This window comes from Typha latifolia, chromosome 3 (genome assembly GCF_019914945.1).
Source record: "Typha latifolia isolate L0001 chromosome 3, TyphaL0001v2, whole genome shotgun sequence".
In the NCBI taxonomy this organism is placed as follows: domain Eukaryota; kingdom Viridiplantae; phylum Streptophyta; class Magnoliopsida; order Poales; family Typhaceae; genus Typha; species Typha latifolia.
The window spans coordinates 650,417-678,123 of NC_133088.1; the positions used below are offsets into that span (position 1 = coordinate 650,417).

General features: G+C 38.0%; 3 protein-coding genes across 3 annotated transcripts; all 3 read right to left on the reverse strand.

Annotated features, from left to right (window-relative positions):
- Positions 1-3,164: 3,164 nt before the first annotated feature.
- Positions 3,165-10,896, reverse strand: LOC140783479 (uncharacterized). The gene is made up of 14 exons (XM_073130375.1): positions 9,571-10,896; positions 9,367-9,489; positions 9,134-9,288; positions 8,842-9,052; positions 8,514-8,751; positions 8,273-8,429; positions 7,907-8,192; positions 4,856-6,157; positions 4,652-4,774; positions 4,419-4,573; positions 4,121-4,331; positions 3,786-4,023; positions 3,551-3,707; positions 3,165-3,458 (listed from the first exon to the last, which is right to left on the reverse strand). The coding sequence occupies exons 1-14, from the start codon at positions 10,862-10,864 to the stop codon at positions 3,165-3,167; spliced, it is 4,944 nt and encodes a 1,647-aa protein (XP_072986476.1). The 5' UTR covers positions 10,865-10,896.
- A 5,746-nt stretch (positions 10,897-16,642) lies between these two features.
- LOC140784188 (G-type lectin S-receptor-like serine/threonine-protein kinase At4g27290) lies at positions 16,643-19,829 on the reverse strand. The gene is made up of 7 exons (XM_073131440.1): positions 18,471-19,829; positions 18,238-18,357; positions 18,018-18,132; positions 17,720-17,931; positions 17,389-17,626; positions 17,157-17,313; positions 16,643-17,064 (listed from the first exon to the last, which is right to left on the reverse strand). Exons 1-7 carry the CDS (start codon positions 19,786-19,788, stop codon positions 16,771-16,773), a joined length of 2,454 nt encoding a protein of 817 aa, XP_072987541.1. The 5' UTR covers positions 19,789-19,829; the 3' UTR covers positions 16,643-16,770.
- A 2,552-nt stretch (positions 19,830-22,381) lies between these two features.
- On the reverse strand, positions 22,382-25,911 carry LOC140784184 (G-type lectin S-receptor-like serine/threonine-protein kinase At4g27290). The gene is made up of 7 exons (XM_073131436.1): positions 24,581-25,911; positions 24,135-24,269; positions 23,900-24,015; positions 23,606-23,816; positions 23,279-23,516; positions 23,051-23,207; positions 22,382-22,969 (listed from the first exon to the last, which is right to left on the reverse strand). Exons 1-7 carry the CDS (start codon positions 25,890-25,892, stop codon positions 22,673-22,675), a joined length of 2,466 nt encoding a protein of 821 aa, XP_072987537.1. The 5' UTR covers positions 25,893-25,911; the 3' UTR covers positions 22,382-22,672.
- Positions 25,912-27,707: the final 1,796 nt, after the last annotated feature.

The following is a 27,707-nucleotide window of genomic DNA, read 5'->3' on the forward strand; positions in this document are numbered from 1 at the left end:
AACGAAAAAGATGCTTTCCTTTGCACATATACCAATTTTTGTTGTCAAAGTTATAAATCACTGCACGGTTCTCTAACCAAACGACACCTAAATTAGCATTGTATGGGACTTGTTATCTCTATCGGAAACAGTGCCAGTAATTAATATTGAAAAATATATATCTGATATGAAAAGGTCATCAACTAAGATGCTGAGTTTTAATTTCTCCATGCCATTACGTTAAAAAGAGGTGGTAAGCAAAGACATAGTTACTGTTGATAATAGAGGAATTCGTGTTACACATTGTAGGATAACCACATCACTAATATTGACTAAAGCTCTCTATGAGTCTTAGGGTCGTCTGATTCCAGACGATCTAAAAAGTTATGCTAGTTGTGCTTTTGGAAGTAGGTACACTAATTTAGAGTGTTCGACAAAAATAGCACCGTTTAAAATTTAATATATAAAAATAAATTAAATTAGGTTAGTTTAAATATTGCGCTACTAAAAATGCTTATTAGTTGAATATTTTATTATTCCTGATAAAGCAGCTGAACTTTTATAATTTTAATAGAAAACGTCAAACGTTTGACATTTTAAGTATTAGGGTTAGGATTAAGCATTAAAGAAAAGATGTCTAGTTCGAAATACCGGGGTTTTTAAAACCCGAGAAGCGTCGGTGAGCATCTCCTTAAATAGAAAACATTAATCCATCCCACTAGCATTTTACAATTCGTCATCTGCTACAGGTGCCACACCAAACTGATCGATTGCAGAACTTCTCATGTGATTTATGTGATCTAGCCTACATAAAGTACAAGAGTGATGTGATTCTTCACGTGTTCTCAAGTACTCTGCACAAATATAAGTGCGTAATAAAACCAAAAGCCCAAGCAAGCCATGGGGCTGTTCGTCTTATAGAAGGAGTTTTTGACCAAACTCAGTGTTTTACGTGCTTAACACTAAAGAGATCATTAACTAAATTGTCTAAAGAAAGAGAAAACACCAAATATTTTAGTATTCTTAGTACTGCTATCGTCAATTTAACCCTTTTTTGATAATAAGTTTTGTCGGCAGTATAAATTACATTTCAGACGGTCCATTTCGGTCAAAAACTCTACTAATGTTCGGGTAACTAACAATTAATTTGGACCGGGGTCCACAAGCGATAGGGTCATGGGTGTGGTGAGTCGTGACTGATGCGGAGTCCTTGCCCTCCGCTTAATTTCTTTTTTTATTTATTTAATTTTTGCGTCAGCGGGTTATCAGATTGACGTGTTTCAGGTCGCATTCACGCACGTGATTCATACACATCAAGATTAATATATTCCTGTTTGACAGTAGCTACGAGAGGGGAGATCTTCTTCTTCTTCTTCTTCCTCCCCTGCCTACGAGAGGGGAGATCTTCTCCCTCCCCTCTAAAGTGTCTTTTTCTTCTTTCTCCTTCGTTCTCGTATGCCTCATCGTCGTCCGTTTCTTCTCCTATTATTATTCGCTCTGCCCTCTGCCTCCATCTCCATTTTGTTCGTTATCATCATTCGTCCCTCCTCCTTATTGTTGTCAATTCCATTTCCTTCATTCAATCTCTTTTAATTCAAAGTCAATACATTTATCTCATCATTAGTCTTAGAGCATCTCTAACCGGGCTCCAAAACTCTAAATTTGGAGCCCGGTGGAGCTCCAACCAAGCTCTAAATGGGGCTCCAAATTTGGAGCCATAAATAGTGAGGCTCCAACTATGAAAATGGAGTCGGGCTCCATTTGTCATATCAACTTTTTGAAAATGCTAAAATTACCCAATAAGTGTTATATTCAATAATTTTAATTTTATTTGTATCCTTTATTAAATAATTTAGTTAGTTAAACTGAGTATATAATTAGTTTTGCTAATCAATTTTTAACAAAAATAATACCATTGAAAATGTCTCGTTGAGACCTTTAAAATGAGTCTAATATTAATTTTTTTTAAGTTAATTTTAATTTTAATTTTTTTATTTATAAAAATGAGTCTAATATTAAATTATTTTTGAGTTAATTTAAATTTAAATTTTTTTTTATTTATAAAAATGTGTCTAATAAATTATGTATCCTAAAATATAATTACACAGTCAAGAAAGAGAAGATGGCTACGGAACCGGAACCGGTGGCTACGGAGATGACTTACAAGAATATTAAACATCTATTGCTTTTATTATGTTTAGTTAATTTCTGCTTATTTTAGGTAATGTAATTTTGATATTTTTAGTTAATGACATATAATGCTTATTTCGATGTTTATTTCGTGTAATATAATTTCGATACGTTTAGTTAAAAAATTAATAATTTAAAATTACTTTTAAAACTATTAAATATTAATTTTATTTTAAAGATCTCGATGAGAGTTTTCTAACCATGTATTTTTTAATAAAAAATAATAACGCTAAGATGATCTATTAAGCAATTTAAAAAAGCTAATATAATAATATATATTATATTATTATTATAAATATATATGGAGCTCGGTGTATTGGAGTGCACTGGGCTCTTGCTCCATTTTTGGCTCCATATTTGGAGCCTTTGCAAGCATTAGAGATGCTCTTACTCGTCCCCCGTTGTGGTAGTGGCCGTTAGCCGCCCCTTTGTTCTTCAATCTATTTATCCTTTTTTGTGTCAGTTTCAATTTCTATATAAGTTGTATTATTGATTAGAAATTCTCCCATAAATTACAAGATAATGTACCTTTTGACTGTCGGATTATGTTAAAGTCGCATGCTAATATTAGCAGCTTGCATTTGTTTAACCAAGTGGGCCGTCGCTTTTCCTAAACACAGCACCTGATTCATTCATTTGAGATTTCTATATTGCCACGTCGGCTCGCTCCAGGAGTTATCTCCGTAGAAAAAAAGATCTTTCAGCGCAAATAATCTACGATCCGAAATCGACCTTAACGGCCCCTTTTGATGATAATTAGTAGTGGAACGCCTCACAGAAAGACAAGTGCGTCAATAGATATTAGAAGTTAAAAAAACTAATATCTAAGATGTTAATTTGTTTATAAATTAAGTAAGAAATTGGCATTACATTCTCAATTGCAAAAGGCCACCATCACAATACCGCGTGAGGTAGTATAAGATAACAAAAGGAAAAAAGAAAAGAAAAGAAAAATACAAACTTCGTCTAGTTCTAATTATTAGATCCACAAATCTTTACCTGGCTTCCAAGATTGTGATAGACATGGCATCTTGCTTGCTCGATAATGAATTAGACACAGAGGGGCTTCTCATTGCAACAAAACCTGGTTGCCTAGGATCAGGTAAGGAAGAATTTTCACCTCCCAGCATTGCTATAACAGAACTCATTGTTGGCCTGTCCTCTGGGTGTTGTTGAACGCACAACAACCCTACCTTTATACAACATAAGGCTTCGTCCAAGGAAAATGAGCTATTCATTGACTCATCTAGTAGTTGCACGTCGTTGCCTTCTTTCCATAAGCTCCATGCCTGAAACAAACATGGGATAGTTGAAAAAGAACAAAATGAAATGAATAAAAGGCAAGGCAAGAGCAACCTAGTAATTGTTACAAACACATTACATGCCATAGAAGGTTTTCTTGGAATTTGGAGCTGGAGTTTATGACGACTTTGTTCCTCTTGCCACTTATGATTTCAAGTACCAGCACTCCAAAGCTAAATACGTCAGATTTCACAGAGAAGATGCCACCCATGGCATACTCAGGAGACATATATCCACTGTTTTATTTATTTCTATGTGTTAGTAGTTATCCGCATATTACGTAGATAAGATTAGATTTTGAGAAACATGCTTACTATGTGCCGACTATTCTATTCGTGTTCACCATTGTCTCTTCTTCTGCAAAAATTCTTGCCAAGCCAAAATCTGATATTTTTGGATTCATATCTTTGTCCAAAAGAATGTTGCTAGCTTTGAGATCCCTGTGAATGATTCTGATACTAGAATCTCGATGGAGATAGAGAAGACCTCGAGCAATCCCGAATATGATGTTGTAGCGAATACGCCAATCTAAAGGTGGACCTTTAGATTTATCTGATCGATTAAGAGTTTAATGGTAGTTAGTCATCATTTAATCTAATTAAATTAGCATATGATATATAAAAGATAAGGTACTAGAACATTAACAAACCAAACAATAAGACATCCAAACTTTTGTTAGGCATGTACTCATAAACGAGCATCCTTTCCTCTCTTTGGATACAGCAACCTAGAAGTCGAACGAGGTTCCTATGCTGAAGCTTTGCGATTAACACGACCTCATTCTTGAACTCAACGCTGCCTTGAGCTGAAGTTTTTGAGAGTCTCTTCACAGCTATGTATTCTCCCTCCCTTAGTTGACCCTGTATTCATCACTAGCACACAACTATTTACAATTTGTCTTACTTCAGATATGAATCTTTATGATGCTAAACAAAGGACTTAATGACCTTGTAAACTGGGCCAAATCCACCCTCTCCAAGCTTATTGTCTACCGAGAAGTTGTTGGTGGCGGCTTCTATAATACTAAAGTCAAATAAAGGAAGATCAAATTCCTCTGCTCCTTCTCTGCTGTCGATCGGTTCCCTGAGAAATGAGATGGTATCTATCTTGGAAGCTGAGTCAACTAAAAGGTTTATTAGATCAAATAAGTAGGAGTCGATGTTCAGCTAAGTAATTGTACCTTGCTTTTTCTTATGATTCTTCCCCTTTTTCTTCCAAGCACAATATACCACCATAGCAAGAAGCAGAGCTCCTACAGTTGAACCCACCAATATCGCGGCAATGTTTCTCTTGTGAGAATTATCTGAAGGTGATCCCGAAACAAATAGTTTTGTTAGTACCTAACCAATTGGAACAATTAATTTAATACCACATGAAAAGGTACCTAGATCTGCTGCAGCTAACCGCAGGTAGAGATCCTGCCCATTAGAAGTGTACTTCCTGAGATCAGTGAGGTCTGACGTCCACAGTATGCATCCACTACCGCTCCCACTAATATTTGCAGTTGCATAGCCAGTGCACGAACAATTCTTCAAGCACAAAGCCTTGCACTCCTCCAAGCTCAAGCTCACGTCCACCGTCGAGCTCGACGTGTCCGGCAGCTTCACCGAGCTCACCAACGCGAACCCGTCGGTCCCATTCGTGCAATCAAGCTTCGTCTTTCTCACACATCCACCGGAATAGTCCCTCAAAACCCAATCATTCAGTGATTTTGGCTGGAAGCCTTGCATGCAGCGACAAGTCACCGTATCAATATTGAGGTCGCAGAACGCGAAAGGCCCGCAAGTCGATATATTGTCGCAGGAATCCCTGGGACTGTACACGTAGGTGACCCACGTCTTGCTCTCTTCTGACCACACGAAAAATCTGAAGACGGACTGAAGGACCGTCAGCCTACCGATAGCGGAGGATTTGCCTTCTTCGAAGATGCTGAAGACTGAGTTGTTCGTGTTGGTGAAACCGAAGCCGGCCAAGACACTGTTGGAATTCATCTCCGGAGTGCCGCTGAATCTTATCCCATTCCACGGCCCGCCGCGCCAGATATGACCCATCAGCGAAGACAAGAATAACTGAGGATCGCCGTGCAAGTCTAGACCCAAGATACAGTTGCCCGGCGCTGGGTCGCTTAGGCTAGTCCATGACTGTAATTTGATCTTGAGGCCGCTCGTGAGGTTCTCGCCGATTTTCATGCCGGGGAGAAAGGTGTCCGTCAGGTGATCGAAACTCTGCCATGCAACGTTGGCGGCATCCGTGTTATTGCTAGCAGCTTCTCGTACAACGAAATTTCCGTTGTCCAAGATCTGCGCCACCGCGCCCGTTAGGCCCAGGACCGACGAGTTAGATGACCAGACGGTCGTCGAATTCTTGTCGTAGATGACAAGATCACCGCCTGCGGTGATCGACAAGCTCCCGGTGGTATCGGCGATCGGGTTTTGCCGGTTCGCGACCCACACCACCGTCTGGATTGTGACCACCTTGTGGTACCATATGCCGACGTAGCGGTTCGTCGAGTTGACAGGGCTAAAGAAGCCCAAGGCAAAGCTGTCGCCAGCCGAGATGAGAGTTTCCCCGTCGGTGAGGGGTCGGTTTGGGATTAGAGTGTCAGGAGAGCAGAGAGCTGGGATAATAAGGTAGAGAAGAAACGGAGCTGCTATGAGAGCTCGCATTGTTCCTAATGCTTTCTTTCAATTAGAAAGAGCAAAACTAAGTAATGGCCGAAGAATTAATGCAGGGTAGGTCTTAATTTGCCTGGAATCAAACAGAAAGACTCTCTGCAACTTCGGTCACAAGCTAACACTTTCCATCAGTGCCGGTGGTCAGAAGCTAACGGTATGCATCAATGGCGGAGCCCACGATTTTCGGGAAAGGGCAAAATTATAAAATCGCATTAATTCGCTCACATAAAAACAAATGATTATATTTAAATTAATTAAAAAAAAGTAAAAGAATATTATTATTGCAAACCAAGTTAGTTTCATATCTAATCATAATTAATAAATAATAAAATAATTTATCTATCTAAATTTCTCTACACTTAGCGTTCTTGATTTTACTAATAGATATACTAATTTCAATATAAAGGTCCGAAAAATTTTAAGATTCAATAATTAAAACAAAATATTACCAATATTGAAAATAAAATTAAAAACTTTTTAATGTAATTTTCTTAATTTGAATATATAAATTAGTAATTCTAAAATTAATTTTTTAATTAAACTTCTCTTTGATTTTTCTTTGTAGGTTTTAGTCTTAGAATGTTAGGCCCCTCTTGGTGAGAAGAGTGACGTTATTTGACTTGCTTTTTTGTTTCCTTTTGCATAAGTTCCACAGCAGGCAATGACTAGAATTCTTTACAACTATTCTAAGACTTTATTTTAGTTTGAATCTAAGCCATGAGCATCATTAGCTAGAATAATATTATAGTCTTTTTAGGTAACTTAAATTAGTCTAGAATGTTACGATTTAGGTTAATTTAAAAGTAAAAAAAATATTAATTTTAGAGAAAAATTGATGATATTCTATATTAATAGACTAAATGTCCTTTTGACTATACGACTTTGAAAAATGTTGATATATGTTGAAAGAAATCAACATAATTACGAGCTTCCAAGACTTAAGCTTGCATATAAGGCTAATTTTTTATTTTTTTTATTTTAGAAGTTCTTAATATTACAAATTTTATTTAAAAGTAAATAAAAACATAATATTATGGGCTTACAATTGTTTACGAGGCATAGAAGTTGGCAGATCCACAATTATCCTATAAACTATGTACGAATTTAATAACTTTACTTTTACTTTTATATTTATATTTTAACATAAATTTATGTTCCTGAAGTCACTCGTATTCTTAGGTTTAAAAAGAAAAAAGAAAATCTAATGTATGATGTGGGAGAGGCGAGTATAAGTCATTGACCATTAAATGTTTAGATCCAATTGTCTAACACTTTTGAGAAGTTGTCTAAAATTCATCTTACGAGGTCGAGGTCATGACATACTACGGTTTAAGCCAAAGTCTTTGAACGCGATTAGCTAGAATCATTTATTAATCTCATTTTAAATAACTTTAAATTAGTCTAAAAAATATTGAATGTTTAGATATTAGTTAGGCTAAAAGTATAATAATTAATTTTCATATAATATGTAAAATATAAAAAAAAAATATGTAAATTTTAGAGGAAAACGGATGATATGTCATGTTAATAGACCAAGATGTATTTTGACACTTTAACTTTAAAGTATGTTAGTATTAATAATGCAATCTTCTCAATTGCAAATCCCATATGCTATATAATAATGCAATCTCGTAATATTTGCATTATCTCCGGCACATCACCACTGTGGTGGCATATCCGGAATTCTTCAAGGCAACTCAAAAATACAAACTTTACACTTCGTTTAGTTAAAGCTGTTAGATCCAAAAACCCCTATCGACCTTCTAAGTGTGTGATAGTTATAGCATTTTGCTTGATCGATGACGAATTGAGCACGGAGGGGCTTCTCGTTGTTACAAAACCCGGTTGTCTAGGATGAGATAAGGAAGAATCTTCACCATTTAGCATTACTACAACAGAACACATTATTGGTCTGTCCTTTGGGTGTTCCTGAGCACACAAGAGCCCTACCTTTAGACACCTTAAAGCTTCATCCAAGGGAGCTGCATTTCTCATTGACTCATCTAATAATTGCATGCCATTGCCGTCTTTCCACAAGCTCCATGCCTGAAATAAACATGCAATAATTAGAGTAAAAGGCTTAGGTCAGAGCAATGTAGTGATCGTGTGAGTGTTACAACACTTACATGTGTTAGAAGGTTTTCTTGGTGCTCGGAGTTGGAGCAGTAGACTGTCCTATTCTTTTTGCCACTAATGATCTCAAGTACCAACACTCCAAAGCTAAACACATCAGATTTCAGTGAGAAGATGCCATCCATGACATACTCTGGAGACATGTATCCACTGTTTTATTGTATTCCTCAGATTAGAAGTTAATTGCACATATTAATAAAATTAGATTTTGAGTATTAAACGTATTAAACTTACTATGTGCCGATAACTTTACTTGTGTTTACTTCTACATCTTCTTCACCGAAAAGTTTTGCTGTGCCAAAGTCTGAGATTTTTGGGTTCATATCTTTGTCCAAAAGAATGTTGCTAGCTTTCAGATCCCTGTGTATGATCCTAAATCTAGAATCTTGATGGAGATAGAGAAGGCCTCGAGCAATCCCAAATATGATATTATAGCGAGTACGCCAATCCAAAGGTGGATCCTTAGATTTATCTGATTAAGAGTTTCATGATAATTAGACATCATTTAATCTAATTACGATTAATAACGTCGTATGAAATGAAAAGAAAAGGTACTACTAACCAAACAATAAGACATCCAAACTTTTGTTAGGCAGGTACTCATAGACTAGTATCCTTTGCTCTCTTTGGATGCAGCAACCCAGAAGCCGGACGAGGTTCCTATGCTGAAGCTTTGCGATTAACACAGCCTCATTCTTGAACTCATTGCAGCCTTGAGCTGAAGTTTTTGAGAGTCTCTTCACAGCTATGTATTCTCCCTCCCTTAGTTGACCCTGTAATCACTAGCACACAACTATTTACAATTTGTCTTACTTCATATATGAATCTTTAAGCTAAACAAAGGAATTAATGACCTTGTAAACTGGGCCAAATCCACCCTCTCCAAGCTTATTGTCTACCGAGAAGTTGTTGGTGGCGGCTTCTATAATACTAAAGTCAAATAAAGGAAGATCAAATTCCTCTGCTCCTTCTCTGCTGTCGATCGGTTCCCTGAGAAATGATATGGTATCTATCTTGGAAGCTGAGTCAACTAAAAGGTTTATTAGATCAAATAAGTAGGAGTCGATGTTCAGCTAAGTAATTGTACCTTGCTTTTTCTTATGATTCTTCCCCTTTTTCTTCCAAGCACAATATACCACCATAGCAAGAAGCAGAGCTCCTACAGTTGAACCCACCAATATCGCGGCAATGTTTCTCTTGTGAGAATTATCTGAAGGTGATCCCGAAACAAATAGTTTTGTTAGTACCTAACCAATTGGAACAATTAATTTAATACCACATGAAAAGGTACCTAGATCTGCTGCAGCTAACCGCAGGTAGAGATCCTGCCCATTAGAAGTGTACTTCCTGAGATCAGTGAGGTCTGACGTCCACAGTATGCATCCACTACCACTCCCACTAATATTAGCAATTGCATAGCCAGTGCACGAACAATTCTTCAAGCACAAAGCCTTGCACTCCTCCAAGCTCAAGCTCACGTCCACCGTCGAGCTCGACGTGTCCGGCAGCTTCACCGAGCTCACCAACGCGAACCCGTCGGTCCCATTCGTGCAATCAAGCTTCGTCTTTCTCACACATCCACCGGAATAGTCCCTCAAAACCCAATCATTCAGTGATTTTGGCTGGAAGCCTTGCATGCAGCGACAAGTCACCGTATCAATATTGAGGTCGCAGAGCGCGAAAGGCCCGCAAGTCGATATATTGTCGCAGGAATCCCTGGGACTGTACACGTAGGTGACCCACGTCTTGCTCTCTTCTGACCACACGAAAAATCTGAAGACGGACTGAAGGACCGTCATCCTACCGATAGCGGAGGATTTGCCTTCTTCGAAGATGCTGAAGACTGAGTTGTTCGTGTTGGTGAAACCGAAGCCGGCCAAGACACTGTTGGAATTCATCTCCGGAGTGCCGCTGAATCTTATCCCATTCCACGGCCCGCCGCGCCAGATATGACCCATCAGAGAAGACAAGAATAACTGAGGATCGCCGTGCAAGTCTAGACCCAAGATACAGTTGCCCGGCGCTGGGTCGCTTAGGCTAGTCCATGACTGTAATTTGATCTTGAGGCCGCTCGTGAGGTTCTCGCCGATTTTCATGCCGGGGAGAAAGGTGTCCGTCGGGTGATCGAAACTCTGCCATGCAACGTTGGCGGCATCCGTGTTATTGCTAGCAGCTTCTCGTACAACGAAATTTCCGTTGTCCAAGATCTGCGCCACCGCGCCCGTTAGGCCCAGGACCGGCGAGTTAGATGACCAGACGGTCGTCGAATTCTTGTCGTAGATGACAAGATCACCGCCTGCGGTGATCGACAAGCTCCCAGTGGTATCGGCGATCGGCTTTTGCCGGTTCGCGACCCACACCACCGTCTGGATTGTGACCACCTTGTGGTACCATATGCCGACGTAGCGGTTCGTCGAGTTGACAGGGCTAAAGAAGCCCAAGGCAAAGCTGTCGCCAGCCGAGATGAGAGTTTCCCCGTCGGTGAGGGGTCGGTTTGGGATTAGAGTGTCAGGACCAGTGGCAAGAGAGCAGAGAGCTGGGATAATAAGGTAGAGTAGAAACGGAGCTGCTATGAGTGCTCGCATTGTTCCTAATGCTTTCTTTCAATTAGAAGGATAAAAAAAAAACTTAGTACTGGGTTGGTTTAAATTCGACTGCGAATCAAGCCAACACTTTCCATCAGTGGGGAAGCCCACAAGTCGGACCGGGTCAAAATATAAAATCATATAAACTCACTCAAATGAAAACATAGATATATTTAAATTATTTAAAAACAGTAAAAAATATATAATTTAATGTCTAATCATAATCCATCTAAATTTCTCTAAACTTGGAGTTCTTGATTATATTTAATTTTACTAATAGATTATCCTATTTTTGAATTCAAGATCCAAAAGATTTAACCACTCAATAATTAAAACAAAATCTTATCAACAATGAAATAAAAAATAAAAATTCAATTTCATGTAATTTTCTTAATTCAAATTTATAAATTAGTATCTACGATTCAGATTATATTTGTTAAGCATCTCTTTGAATTTTATTTGTCGGGTCTAGTCTTAAACTCCCACTTGGTAGGAAATAACTTTTTTAAATATAAATTAAATTTTAAATGTTAAGGTGAGTTGCTCTTTAATTTCCTTTTGCATAATTTCAAACGACAACCAAAGACTAGTATATTTAGCAACTAGTCTCCTCTAAAGACTCCGGCTAGGTTGACTCCAACTAAGTTTTAGTCTCATTTTATAACTTAAATTAATCTAAGAAACTTAGATGCTTATTTATAAACTAGACTAAGAATACAATTATTACCTTTAATATAATATGAAAAAAATAAAAATAAAAACAATTTTATTAATATTAAAATATTATTAAAGTTTCTGTTTCTTTATTTAAGTGACTCTTAAAATGTAATGTATGACGTGGGAGAGCCGAGTCCAAAAAGTCATTGGCCATTAGTGGTTAGATCCCATTGTCTCAATGTCTTTGTCACTTTTGTGAAGATAGTCTCTAAGTATTCTCTTAGGAATGACTTCCGATGAAACTGCCAAGGAATATCGTCTCTACCATTACTTAGTCGGAGATATTATTTTACTTTGTAGGATGGATAAAGAAGGAAGGAAGGAAGGTAGGTAGGTTGAAGACGAAGGATGACGCCGGACGATGTTCCCATTGATAAGGAGGACTGATGCTGAGCCTGAGAGGACTAATGTATCAACAAACAAATTTCCATTAGTTAAGGCAAACTAATGACGTAATCCAAATAATTCTTGTAATGCTAGTTTGTTTTGAGGCGAAGTCTTTATCGCAGTTAATTAGAGTTATTTATTAATCTTATTTTAGGTACCTAAAATTAGTCTAAATGTTTAGATGTGAACTAGATTATTACCTTTCATATGATATAAAAGAAAAGTAAAAGTTTGATTTGTCTTCGAGGAAAATTTATGATATGATATATTAATAGACTGAAATGTCCTTCTGACTCTCTTACTTCGAAATGACAACAGACTTACCAGCCTTAAATCAACATGATTATGGGCTTAAATATTAATTATTATTTAAAAAATTTATATTAGTCATATTTATATTATATTAGATATTAATTTCTATTAGGTTTTTAGTGTTGATAATTATGTACAAAATATTCAAAGTATTTTTATACATGTATATGAGCATTTATACAAGTCTAGAAAGTATTTGGATTGAAAAATTGTAAGATCAAAGGAAAAATGTTTCCGCATTCACATCGCGTTCGAACGCGCTCTCAGAAGTTCACATATAGAGAATGCGTTCAGGCCGTTCGAACGTAAGCACATACGTTCGCACATACAGAGAATGCGTTCGGGCCGTTCGAACGCAAGCACATACGTTCGCACATACAGAGAATGCGTTCGGGCCGTTCGAACACGAGCACAGGCGTTCACACATGCAGAGAACGTGTTCAGGTCATTCGAACGCGTGCGCAGGAGTTCACACATACAAAGAAGATTTTTCTATTGTTCGAACGCAGTCAAAAGTCGTTCGAACACACCTTGCATACGTTCACAGCACATTCACACATACAGTAGAGTGTTTTTGCAGGTTTGAACGCAACATGTAAAAATCAAGTCACCGCGTTTGAACGCACTTTGGCCCATTCAAACGCACCTGAGAACAAATTAGGTTGTTCAAATGCACTCTGGCCGCATTCGAACGCACCTACGTAATATGCAAATTTTGAACTTTCGTGAGTTTAGATATGATTTGGATTTAACTCTATCTTGGGTCCATATATAAGCGTTGTGATGCCTTAACTCTAGGGGATTGGTGAAGGCAATTGAAGGAGAATTCTTGAAGCTACATCGTTTCTTCAACCAATAAGGTTCGTCTCTTCTACAGTGCATTAAACTTTCATCTTAAGAACTATTTAGACGAAGGATCAATCTCGAGGGTTACTGAGATTGGGTATCAATCACGAGAAGCGGTGAATCGGGTTTTAGCGAGCAAGACTAAGAGGAACAAAGTCGTGGGGATCGACAGATTGTTTTATGAGTCAGTCTTGTAACTGCTACTATTCTAGTAATTAGTTTTGATTCGAGTTTGGAACAGTGATTTTTTCCGTTTGAGTTTTTCTACATTAAAATTTTAGCGTTCATCTTTGCTTTTATTTTTTTTAAATATTTCTTTCATTCTTTACTTAAGCAAATGAGTGATATCATTGCCTACGATTTAGATACATACGTGTATCTAGATATTTTTCAATTTATTATTTTGAGTCTTATGATTAAACTTAGCTTGAGATAAGTATTTCGGGTTAAGTTTAAATTAAGCTTGATCGAACTTGAGCTGGCCTCAAGTTAAGATCAAATGTTTAAAGCTTGTGAGCTAAACAACATTAGTCGGTCGTTTTAATTACAAAGCCCACAGGCCAAAGTATTACACTCGTAATATTTGCTAATCTCCAGCACACCACTACGGTGCTGGTACGTCCAGAGTTCTCCAAGTCAGCTGAAGGTAAAAGAAAAAAAGTAGAATACAAACTTTACATGTCATTTTAGTTTGAAGTTATTGGATCTAACAGCCTTCCAAGATTGTGATAGACATAGCACCTTGCTTGCTCAACGAGTAATTAGGCCCCGAGAGGCCTATCATTGCAATAAAACCTGATTGTCCAGGATATCATAAGGAAGAATTTTTATCCCCAGAAATATAACTATAACAGAACTCATTAGTATTGGTTTGTCCTCTCGATGTTCTTAAACACACAACCCTACCTTCATACACTTTAAGGCTTCTTCCAAGGGAAATAAGCTACTCATTGACTCATCTATTAGTTGCATGCCATTTGACTTCGTTCCACAAGCTCCATGCCTTAAAATAAACATTGAGTAGCTGAAGTAAAAGAACGAGGTAAGAGCAAGGCAGTGATCAAGTGAGTGTTACAACACTTACATGCCCTAGAAGGGTTTTGTTGGCACTCGTAGTTGGAGCTGTAGACTGCCCATTCCTTTTGCCACTAATGATCTCAAGTAACCAACACTCCAAAGCTAAACACATCGGATTTCATCTAGAAGATGCCATCCATGACATACTCCGGACACATGTATTCACTATTTTATTCTCCATCTGAGGACGCTTCTAGAAAACTTATAGGAACTCAATTAGGAGTACTAAAGAAGTTTTGCCTAATAATTTCATCACAATGTAGGGATCTCCACTTAGTTAAGAGCGAATAAGATTAGATTTTGAGAAGCATACTTACTATGTGCCGACTATTTTGTTTGTGCTTACTTCCGTCTCTTCTTCGCCAATGATTCTTGCTATGCCGAAGTCTAAAATTTTGGATTTATGTCTTTGTCCGAAAGAATAATGTTGCTGGCTTTGAGATTCCGGTGTATCGTAATTCCAAATATGATGTTATATCGATATGGCGATCCAAAGGTTTAAAAGTTGCATGGTAATTAGCCATCATTTAATCTAATTAAGTTAGTAGTGATTAGGCATAAATTTACTTCACTCTCTATAGTATTATTTACATTATTTTACTATGTTGTGATTATATTTAAAGTGAAATTATTATTATTATTTTTTTATTGTACCTAATCAAACCAAAGATAGAATATAAAGATCCTCATTACATATAAAATCGTAGAAGATTTTATAAGTTTCAACGTGTAAAAAGTAATCCCTAATTTAGATAATAAATATATAAATGCATTGAAAAATTTATTTATTTTTTAAATAAATTAGATATAATAAATATACAGACGAATGTAATATTTGCATAACCAGCACGGCCGTGTATCTTTACAACTTGAAGGCAGCTCAAGGAAAAATACAATCTGAAAATTCTCAAACGTCTTAGGAAACGATCTACCAGGCTTTATATTAACAAATTAATATGAAATAGTAAAGCTTAAAATTAATTATTTCAAGCACATAAAAAATACCTCTTAAAACTAGGGGTAAAAATTACAAATTTTAACCACTGGAGTTGGAGTAATAGATGACTTTGTTCCTCTTGCCACTAATGATTTTTAGCACCGAAAGTACAAAAGTAAACACATCTAAGCTCAATTAGTGATTAAATAATAAACTTATACTCTTGATCATATAGGATTAGGGCACCCACATCACTATATTGATTAGAATTTATGAATCTAACGGATTTAAGGTCTTCCAGGTGTTCTAAATTTGAGTGTAGACCTCTTGCCCTAAATTGTTTCGGGGTCGCCAATAAGGCTATTGGATTGACGTGCACAAGCGATTCGTTCGGATCGATTGACCATCATAATAAGTTAATCTTTTACTACGATATAAGTTAAGATAATATATCTATAGTATTTTTTTTACTAAATAAGAGAATAAATTAAGCTAGCTAAACAACATTGATTAATCCTATTAATTACAAAGCCCACGGTCCATAATATTTCACTCTCCTAATATTGTCTAATCTCCAGCACACCGTCCCACCATCCATCCCACCACAGATGGTGGTAGATAATGAAAATATTTAAATATCTTCTAGAATCTCTAGTTTACATAGAACGACAACAAACAACTAAAGTATGAAATATAAGGGCACAAGCAAATATAATAATTTTACAGTGAATTTTTTTTTTTTATCAACTAAGGGTCAAAAATCACGAATCTCTTTTATGAGATTAAGCCAAACACTATAAAAACAACGGTTATAAAATACTTACAACCCGATTGTTATTACCCATAATTTTATTCATAGAGCTTTGTTTAACTTTTTCTCAATGCGTCACTTTTTATACTTGGTATCTAGTCTCGGTGACTTTAAGCTTGCTTTTATAACTCTTGCAACAATATCTAATAAATTTTTTAATGTAGTAGAACTGCAACAAGATGAAATATTAATCTCCCAAATTCTTCATTTGAATAATCTTTAAGTAGAACTTTTGGCCCTAAAAAAGATAGGACTCTCAAACTCTAATTTGGACTGAAAATGAAAACTTTTTTCAACATATTCAAACATGTTCAAACAAACCACATTACAAACTAATTTGAGTTACTTCTGAAGTTTTTGGGCAAATCTTGTTTAAAGTTTGTTCGAACAATTTCGAACAATCAAAGTTTATTCAAACAATTTCGAACAAACTACTTAGTTTTATCTTTGGAGTTTCAAGTAAGTCTTATTCGAATAACTTCGAACAAGCTACACAACTTCTTCTATTAAAAACCTTTTGGAGCTCTCGAGCAACTTTTATTCAAAATTATTTAAACAAACTTCAAATAAGCTTCACATATTCTCCGAACAAGTTTCAAACAAACTTCAATCTTCACGGCACTAAGTATATTTATCTTTCAAACTCAATACGATATTATGCTCACATCTCATACAATAAGAACTAGGGAAATATATTATGCCCAACTTTGTTTAATAAAAAATTTGTTAATTACAAAATCTAACAAATCTAGAGTTCTTCAGAGCATCTTAAAAAAAACATACAAAGTATACATCTTGTTTTAGTCGAAGTTGCTGGTTCTATCGACTTTCTAAGACAGTAATAGACATAGCATCTAGCTTACTCGATGACGAAATGAAATTCGAGAAACCTTTCTTTGTAACAAAACCTGGTTGTCTAGGATGAGGTAAGCAGACGTTTTCACCCCCCAGAACTAGTACAACAGAACTCGTTGTTGGTCTATCCTCAGGATGTTCCTGAACACACCAGAGCCCTAGCTGTATACACCTTAAGGCTTCATCCAAGGGAAATGAGCTTCCCATTGACTCATCTAATAGCTGCATGGCATTACCTTCTTCCCACAAGCTCCATGCCTGAAACAAACATTTAGTTTGAAGCAAAAGAACCATGCCCTATAAAGTTTTCTTGATAAATGCAGTTATCAAGTGAATGTTACAACACTTACATGCCCTAGAAGGTTTTCCTGGTGATTGGAGTTGGAGCAGTAGACTGCCCTGTTCCTTTTGCCACTAATGATCTCAAGTACCAACACTCCAAAGCTAAAAATATCAGATTTCTTGGAGAAGATACCATACATAGCATACTCGGGAGACATGTATCCGCTATTTTATTCCATTCCTTATATTAGTAGTTATTCGCGTATGTCAATGATATTAGATTTTGGGAAGCATACTTACTATGTGCCGACTATTCTGTTTGTGTTTACTTCTGTCTCTTCTTCGCCAAAGATTCTTGCCATGCCAAAATCTGAAATTTTTGGATTCATGTCTTGATCCAAAAGAATGTTACTAGCTTTGAGATCCCGATGTATGATCCTGAATCTAGAATCATGATGGAGATAGAGAAGGCCTCGAGCAATTCCGAATATGATGTTATAGCGAGTATGCCAATCCAAAGGTAGAACTTTAGATTTATCTGATTAAGAGTTGCATGGTAATTAGCCATCACTTAATCTAATTAAGTTTGTAGATCGTATAAAAATCAAAAGGTAGTAGAACATCGACTAACCAAAGAGTATGACATCCAAACTTCTGTTAGGCATGTACTCATAGACGAGTATCCTTTCGTCTCCTTGGATGCAGCAACCCAGAAGCCGGACGAGATTCCTATGCTGAAGCTTTGCGATTAACGTGACCTCATTCTTGAACTCATCGATGCCTTGAACTGAAGCTTTTGAGAGTCTTTTCACAGCTATCTCTTCTCCCTCCCTAATTGACCCTGTAATCACCATAATTTTGTACAGTATTATTACCATTTATCTTATCTCACAGATGCGATTCTTTGTTAAACAAAGGAATTAATGACCTTGTAAACTGGTCCAAAACCACCTTGCCCAAGCTTGTTTTCAACGGAGAAGTTGGTGGTGGCTGCTTCTATAACATTCAAGTCATATAAAGGAAGATCAAATTCTTCAACTTCCTCTGTTCCATCGGTCGAAAAAAAAAATTGAGGTTTTGGAGAATAGGAGTCATATAAAGGAAGATCAAATTCTTCAAAATAAATATATAGGAATCGAGGTATAATACCTAATTTTTTCTTATGATTCTTCTTTTTTCTCTTCCAAGCACAACATATAAGTAGAGCAAGAAGCAGAGCTCCAACGATCGGGACAATTTTTCTCTTACGAGAACTATCTGAAGGAGGTTCTGAAACATCGATAATATTTGTTAGTACCTAACTAGTGCTACAATTAGTTTAGTATACGTGGAATATATATATCTCATGTATTTGTAACAATTAGTTTAGTACACGTACGTACCTAGATCTGCTGCGGCTAATCGCAGGTAGAGATCCTGTCCATCAACATAGTACTCCCTAACATCACTGAGGTTTGAAGTCCATAGTATGCATCCACTCCCACTCCCACTAATATTAGCAGTAGCACAGCCAGTGCACGAACAATTCTTCAAGCACAAAGCCTTACACTGTTCCAAGCTCAATGTCATGTCCACCGTCGAGCTCGACGTGTCCGGCAGCTTCACGTCGCCCACCCTCACGAATACGTCAGCCCCGTTCGTGCAGTCGAGCTTCGTCTCCCTCACGCACCCGTCCGACCACTCCCTCAAAGCCCAATTATCCGGCGATTTAGGCTGGAACCCTTGCATGCAGTGACATATCGCCGAGTCGTCGACGTCATTGATGTCGCAGAGCGCGAAGGGCCCGCACGTCGATATCTTGTCGCAGGAGTTCTTGGGTTTGTACCAATCGATAACCCACTCTTTGGTCGCTTCCGTCCACACTAGCCGTTGGATGAAGCCGGACTGGTCTACTCTCAGCCTACTGATGACCGACGAGTTGTTCGAGTCAAATCTGTAGAAGATCTCATACCGGTTCTTGTTATTGCGGCTGATGTCAGTGAAGTGGAAGAGCTGGGTGAGATAGATGTACGGGGTGCCACTGAATCTTAGCCCATTCCACGGCCCGCTGCGCCAAATCTTGCCAGTCAGGGAAGACAAGAATAGCTGAGGATCGCCGTGCAAGTCTAGAGCGAAGGTGTAGTTGCCCGGTGCCGGGTCGCTTATGCTGGCCCATGACTGGTATTTGATCTTGAGGCCGCTCGTGAGGTTCTCGCCAACTTTCATACCGGGGAGAAAGGTATCCGTCGGGTGATCGAAGCTCTGCCATGCAACTCCGGCTGCATCCGTGCTATTGCTAGTAGCCTCTCGTACAACAAAATTTCCGTCGTCCAAGATATGCGCCACCGCGCTCGTTAGGCCCAGGTCTGATGAGTCAGAGGACCAGACGATCGTCGAATTCTCGTCCAAGATGACGAGATCACCGCCTGTGGTGATCGACAACCTCCCGGTGGGATCAGCGAGCGGCGTTTGCCGGTTTGCGACCCACACAACAGTCTGGATCGAGACATCGTGGTACCATATACCGACGTAGCGCTTCGTCGAGTTTACAGGGCTGAAGAAGCCTATGGCAAAGCTGCCGCCAGCCGAGACAAGTGTTTCGCCGTCGGTGAGGGGTTGTGTTGGGGTTAGGATGTGGGTGTCGCCACCAGCGGTAGGAGGAGAGCAGAGGGCTGAGATAAGGTAGAAGAGAAGGAATGGAGATGCTATGAGAGCTCGCATTGTTCCTAACCTTGTCTTTCTAGTAGAAAGGACAACTTGAATAGCAGTTTACAATATATATATATATATATATATATATATATATATGCAGGGAAGACTTTTCTGGCCGGAAGACTTCGATTAGAATCGGTAAGAAGTAAGCCGACTTAAGGAGCAACCTCGACCATCCATCCAGTACGAGTATGTCGTGTAAGCTCAAGCTTCACGATCTCACTGCCAGTGTAAAGACGGCAGATTCCATGGCAAAAATGTTCCCCAGGACATAAATTCCACAATAATGGACTTACATTTTTATCAGGCCAATTGCAGAAGACACAACTTAAAGACCAATTAAGGCTAAGAGTCCAAATAATTGGCCACGAAATGATAGATTCATGAAACAGGGCTGACATGCCTTTTATCAAAAAAAAAGAAAAGAAATGATAGATTCAATTTGAAATTTCGGCAAAGATAGGATTTCTGATTTAATTAAATTTAAAAGATATAAAATGTAAAAGCAAAATGAATAGAAAAACTGGAAATTAGACAAAAACTATACTACCATACTTTTTCGAGTTGAAAATGTCAATGTCGTCAAAGCATCTCCAACCGTGGCTCTATATTTGAAGCCCAAAAGCTCTTAATATGGAGCAAGAGCGCGATGCACTCCAACGCACGGGGCTTCATATATATTAAAATAATAATATAATACATAGTATTATATTAGCTATTTTAAATTATTTAATAAGTCATATTAGCGTTATTATTTTTTAATAAAAAATATATGGTTAGAAAAATCTTATTGAGAATTTTAAAATAAGACTAATATTTAATAGTTTTAGAAGTAATTTTAAATTACTAATTTTTTAATTAAACGCATCGAAATTACAGTACATAAAATAAACATTGAAATAAATATTACATGTCATTAACTAAAAATATCAAAATTATATTACATAAAATAAGCAGAAATTAACCGAGCATAATAAAAATAATAGATGTTTAATATTCTGGTAAGTCATCTCTGTAGCCACCGGTTCTGGTTCCGATTTCATTTTTAATGTATTTCATATATAATATATTTTAATATTTAATATTTATATTGGGAATAATTTTGAGTAATTATATTTTAGGACACATAATTTATTAGACTCATTTTTATAAATAATAAAAAATTTAAAATTTAAATTAACTAAAAAATAATTTAATATTAGATTCATTTTAAAGGTTCGATTAGACATTTCCAATGGTATTATTTTTGTTAAAAACCGATTAGTAAAACTAATTATATACTCAGTTTAACTAACTAAATTATTTAATAAAAGATACAAATAAAATTAAAATTATTAAATGTAATAATTATTGGGCAATTTTAGTATTTTAAAAGTTTGAAATGATAAATGGAGCTAGGCTCCATTTTCATGATGGGCCTCATTATTGCTAGCTCTAAATTTAGAGCTCTATTGGAGCTCAACCGAGCTCCAAATTCTTGCTCTAAGAGTGTATCGGCAGAGAAAATTTAGCTCAAATCGAAAAAGGCTTATAAAACCAACTACTCTTTCTCAAAAGACGCTATTCCCGCGGATTGCTCGTATTTCTTTACCCCAATTAAAGGTACGGGAAAGATGACTCCCCTCCATGGATGATGCCATCCAAAAAGGGAGAATGAATCCCCCCCATTTGGAGTAACTCAGTGAGACCGGCAGGGATTGGATCTAGTTCTTACGTGTCTCGCATCGCTACTTTTTTCCGTTTTAATCTATTTAAAATTGTTTATAGATTCAAGAAAGATTTAGAAACTCTCAGATAATCTGTTGTCCAACCCGTAGTACATCTTCGTTAACTACGTGAATAAATTGCCCCCGCATTTAATTCGCAGTACATCACGACAGATCATTCCTCAAACTTTACTATGGTTAGTGTTGACTATTGATGATGACTCTTTTAAGCTCCTGTGAGGTTTTTAATCAACCTTTGATGTAGAAACAACAATCGAACATATGTAGATTACTCTTTCCACTCTAGATGTAAAGCATGTTTTGTGAGGACTCTCGAAGTGTAGAATTTAATCTACCTTGGGTTCTCTTCGATAATATGTCTCACTCTAACCTCTGACCGCTTAAATAGACATTAGGAACGTTCGAAATAGTTCGTATTATGAGAATTAGAATAAAAAAACTCTAAATCTAAAATTGGTTTGGAATTCTATCACTCGAGTGTGCACCTGATTCATTGTGTGCGTACCAGTCTTAACTTATTTGACCCTGTAATTGACCCTGTAATCACTAGTACACAACTAATACAATTTGTCTTACTTCAGATATGAACCTTTATTAAGCTAAACCAAGGAATTAATGACCTTGTAAACTGGGCTAAAACCACACTCTCCAAGCTTGTTTTCTACCGAAGAGTTGGTGGCTGCTTCTATAATACAAAGTCAAACAAAGGAAGATCAAATCCCACGAGATGAACTTGATCGGGCCAGCTTATGATTAATCACAACTCCAAATTGTCTGTTTTGCAAATCAAGTTTAAATGATCGAGCCTTATAGTTGAACTTGAGCTTCTGTTTGAGCAGGCTCAATTATATTGATAGGCTTTCACTAAAAAAAAATAATAATAAGTCCCACAAAATATTTATTAGCGTAAACAAGTGCCGGTTGTAGGACTTTTACTGGAAAATAAGTTAAGATTAAATATTTAAAATATTTTTTACTAATAAGAATTAGTAACTTAAGAGAGCTGAAAAACATGGGTCAGTCCTCTTTATTGCAAGGCCCACAAGCTATTATTACCTTACACTTTCGTAAACCACCGTGGTGGTACATCCAAAGGTCTCTAAGGCTGCTCAAGGAAAAAAAAATAATACAAACTTTATATCTCATCTTAGTTGAAGTAATTGGATCTATCGGCCTTCCAAGATTGTGATAGACATGGCACCTTGCTTGTTTGACAAGGAATTGTGCTCCGAGGGGCCTCTCATCGCGACAAAACCTGGTTGTCTAGGATGAGGTAAGGAAGAATTTTCACCACTCAACAATATTACCATAACAGAACTTATTGTTGGTCTGTCCTCTGGGTGTTCTTGAACACATAATAACCCAACCTTTATACACGTAAACGCTTCATCCGAGGAAATTAAGCTACTCATTGACTCATCTATCAGTTGCATGGCATTGCCTTCTTTCCACAAGCTCCATGCCTTAAAACAAATATTGAGTAGTTGTAGTAAAAGAACCAGATAAGAGCAATGCAGTGATCAAGCGAGTGTGACAACACTTACATGTGCTAGAAGGTTTTGTTGGTGCTCGGAGTTGGAGCTGTAGATTGCCCTGTTCCTTTTTCCACTAATGATCTCAAGTACCAACACTCCAAAACTAAACATATCTGATTTCACCGAGAAGATGCCATTCATGACATACTCAGGAGACATGTATCCACTGTTTTATTCCATTCCCCAGATTAATTATTTGCAAACATAGATAAGATTAGATTTGAGAATCATACTTACTATGTGCCGACTATTTTGTTTGTGTTTACTTCTATCTCATCTTCGGGGAAGATTCTTGCCATGCCAAAATCTGAAATTTTTGGGTTCATATCTTTGTCTAGAAGAATGTTGCTTGCTTTGAGATCTCTGTGTATGATTTTAAATCTAGAATCTTCATGGAGATAGAGAAGACCTCGAGCAATTCCGAATATGATGTTATAGCGAGTATGCCAATCCAACGATGGACTTTTAGATTTATCTGATCGATTAGGAGTAATTAGCCACCATTTAATCTAATTAATTTAGTACCTGGTATAAAAAGGAAAAGGGAGTAGAACATTAACTAACCAAACAGTAATACATCCAAACTTTTGTTAGGCAAGTACTCGTAGAGAAGTATCCTTTCCTCTCTTTGGATGCAGCAACCCAGAAGCCGGACGAGATTCCTATGCTGAAGCTTTGCGATTAACATGACCTCATTCTTGAACTCATTGATACCTTGTGCTGAAGTTTTTGAGAGTCTTTTTACGGCTATGTCTTCTCCCTCCCCTAATTGACCCTGCAATATATAATAACCAAATTGTACAGAACTATAACAATTTGTTCGTAATCTTTATCATGTTAAACAAAGGAATTTATGACCTTGTAAACTGGGCCAAAACCACCCTGTCCAAGTTTATTTTCCACGGAGAAGTTGTTGGTCGCAGCTTCTATGATACTCAAGTCATATAAAGGAAGATCAAATTCTTCAACCCCGTCTGTTTCATTGATCACTTTCTAATGAGATGAGATGGTTCTTATCATGGATGTCGAATAAACTAAAGGCTTAATTAGGTCAAAATAAATAAATGGCTACAAAGTAGCCGAGCTGTAATACCTTTCTCTTTCTTACGTTTCTTCTTATTTTTCTTCCAAGTACAACATACGACCAAAGAAAGAAGCAGAGCTCCCACAATTGTCGCCACCACAATCGCGACAACGTTCCTCTTACCAGAATTATCTGGAGGAGGTCCTGAAACATCGATAACTTTAATACACTTTGCTTACTTGGTGAATAAGTTTTTTTTTTATTGACAAATGATTTTATTTAATTATTTATAAATAACAATCAAATAATACTCTGTTTTTTAACATATGTATAGGTTTGACCGATATTTTTTTTTTATCTAAGACGATGAGGCAGGATAAAGTTATCACATTCTTTTCCTTAGCAAAATATGTATAAAACTCTTTATTTGAATTTAAGGTTTATACATCAACCAAATAAGACATTAGTATCTAACTAATTGGAATTGTAAGTATTAGATTAGTACATGTACATACCTAGATCTGCTGCGGCTAACCGCAGGTAAAGATCCTGTCCATTAGCAGAGTACTGCCTAACATCAGTGAGGTTTGTAGTCCATAGTAGGCATCCACTACCATCACTAACATTAGCAGTAGCGTAGCCAGTGCACCTACAATTCTTCAAGCACGCAGCCTTACACTGCTCCAAGCTCAAGCTCATGTCCACCGTCGAGCTCGACGTGTCCGGCAGCTTCGCGTCCTCCACCGTCACGAATCCGTCAGTTCCTTTCGTGCAGTCGAGCTTCGTCTTCCTCACGCACCCGTTCGGCCATTCCTTTACAGCCCAATTATCCCGTGATTTAGGCCGGAACCCTTGCATGCAGCGACATAACGGCCAATCAGTGATGTCGCAGAGCGTGAAAGGCCCGCACATCGATATCTTATCGCAAGGGTCTCTTGGTGTGTAAGAACGGATGCTCCACGCCCTGTTTTCTTCCGACCACACCAGCAATTGGAGGACTCCGGACTGATGGACACACAGCCTACTGATGACCGACGAGTTGCGTACGACGTAGCCGAGGAAGACCTCAGATCGATTCTTGTTATAGCGGCCGATGTCAGTGAAGTGGAAATCCAAGATACCGTGGGAATTCATATTCGGGGTGCCACTGAATCTTAGCCCATTCCACGGCCCACTGCGCCATATCTGGCTAGTCACGGAAGACAAGAATAACTGAGGATCGCCGTGCAAGTCTAGGGCGAAGATGTAGTTGCCCGGTGCCGGGTCGCTTATGCTGGCCCATGACTGGTATTTGATCTTGAGGCCGCTCGTGAGGTTCTCGCCGACTTTCATACCGGGGAGAAAGGTATCCGTCGGGTGATCGAAGCTCTGCCATGCAACGCCGGCTGCATCCGTGCTATAGCTAGTAGCCTCTCGTACAACAAAATTTCCGTCGTCCAAGATTTGCGCCACAGCGCTCGTTAGGCCCAGGTCTGAAGAGTTAGAGGACCAGATGATCGTCGAATTCTCGTCCAAGATGACGAGATCACCGCCTGCTGTGATCGACAAGCTGCCGGTGGGATCAGCGAGCGGCGTTTGCCGGTTTGCGACCCACACAACAGTCTGGATCGAGACCTTGTGGTACCATATACCGACATAGCGCTTCGTCGAGTTTACAGGGCTGAAGAAGCCTATGGCAAAGCTGCCGCCAGCCGAGACAAGTGTTTCGCCGTCGATAAGGGGTTGTGTTGGGGTTAGGATGTGGGTGTTCCCACCAGTGGTAGGAGGAGAGCAGAGGGCTGAGATAAGGTAGAAGAGAAGGAATGGAGATGCTATGAGAGCTCGCATTGTTCCTAATACCTTGTTTTTCAAGTAGAAAGAACTACACTTGAATAGCAGTTTACAATAGAAATAGGTTAATTAAGCTAAAACTTCCTGAATTATATTTCGTTTTGAAAGAGACTCTCTAAACTATTTTATGTTACAACGTTATTCCTTTGAATATTTAGAAAATTTCAATATGACTCTTCTGTTAGTTTAGGCTAAAATGATCTAGATGTCCTCATAAACTCTTTAAGTAAATTTAGATTAAAAAATATATATTATTATATTAAATTTAACTTATTAAAAAAATTAATCATCTTTATCCCCCATCCATCCTCGCTGACTTCTCTTTTCACCACTGCCGACCATCCCTTCACCATCGCCAACAACTCCTTCACTATTGCTAGCCACCAACATCGCCTCCCGGCCGTCAGCTTACGACAAACTAGGCACTAGCTGGCCAAGACAGCCAATGCGCTACCTTGCATTCGCCCTTACCCCGTCTCATCCTCGGTAGCATCGGCGAGGGGCAACGCTGTGGATCCGTCCATCAGCCTTGAGTAGAAGCTTTCGCCTGCAGTGAGGGCGAGGGCAAGGGTCGAGTTGGCCGAGTCATTCGAGTTCAGCTTCTTCTCCAACTTCTTGATGGGTCGTTTGCGCATATGCGCCACACGAGGAGCCAAGTAGCCTCGACAACGATAGGGAGTGAGGCTACACTCTCCGGCCTCATCTAAGTCGTCTCACCGTCAGTAGCATCGGCAATGGGCAACACCACAGATTCGTCCATCGGCCTTAAACAGAAGCTTCCGCCTGCAGTGAGGGTGAGGGCAAGCGCCGAGCTAGCCAAGTCGTTCGAGTTCGGCTTCTTTGCCAGCTTCTTGATCTGCTGTTTGCGCATGTGAGCCAGCAAGGAGTCGAGTAGCCTCGTCAACGACAACGAGTGAGGTTGCGCTCTCCAACCTCGTCCAAGCCTTCCTTGAGCCTGACGGCGTCGCCTAGCGTACTCCGGCAAAGTGATCGGCATGGGTTTGATGGAGGAGACATGTTGAGATTATTTGGGTAATTTTTTTTTCTAAATTAATGGGCATAGTTGGTCATTATACATTTTTCATCATCGTTGTTACCTATTCCATATTGCTCTAAAGTTTAGGGGGGACATTCTAATCTAAAAAAATGTTTAGGGGTCTGTAAAAATCTAGCTATACTTTGCGGGTGTTAGAGTAATTAACCCTTTAATATATATTGACTTTTGTCTCCGTAAGACTTCGATTAAAATCAGTAAGAAGTAAGGCAACATACGGAGCAACCTCAACCATCCATCCAGTACGAGTCTGTGGTGTAAGCTCAAGCTTCACGATCTCATTGCCAGTGTAAAGACGGCAAATTCCAAGGAAAAAATGTTCCCCATGACTTGAATTCCACAATGGACTTACATTTTTGTCAGGCCAATTGCAGAAGACAACTTAAAGACCAATTAAGGCTAAGAGTCCAAATAATTGGCCACGAAATGATAGATCCAATTTGAAATTTCGGCCAAGATAGGATTTCAAAGATATAAGAAATCAAAAGCAAATGCTAAATTCAATTTAAATTGGAAAAGTTGAATATTAATAGATCTAGAAACATCGATTATGCATTAAATGTTAAAAATTTAAGCCACGTAGGAAAGGAAAAACCAAATAAAAATAAAAAAAAACAAAAAAAAAACGATAAATACATAATTATAATTTTTTTAATGTTGAAATTCTCTCAGTGCGTCGAGAGAAAAAGAAATCTGATGCAGGGAGCATGTAAAGATGGATCACAATGAGTCGAAGCACAGAACCTTCCTCGATCTTA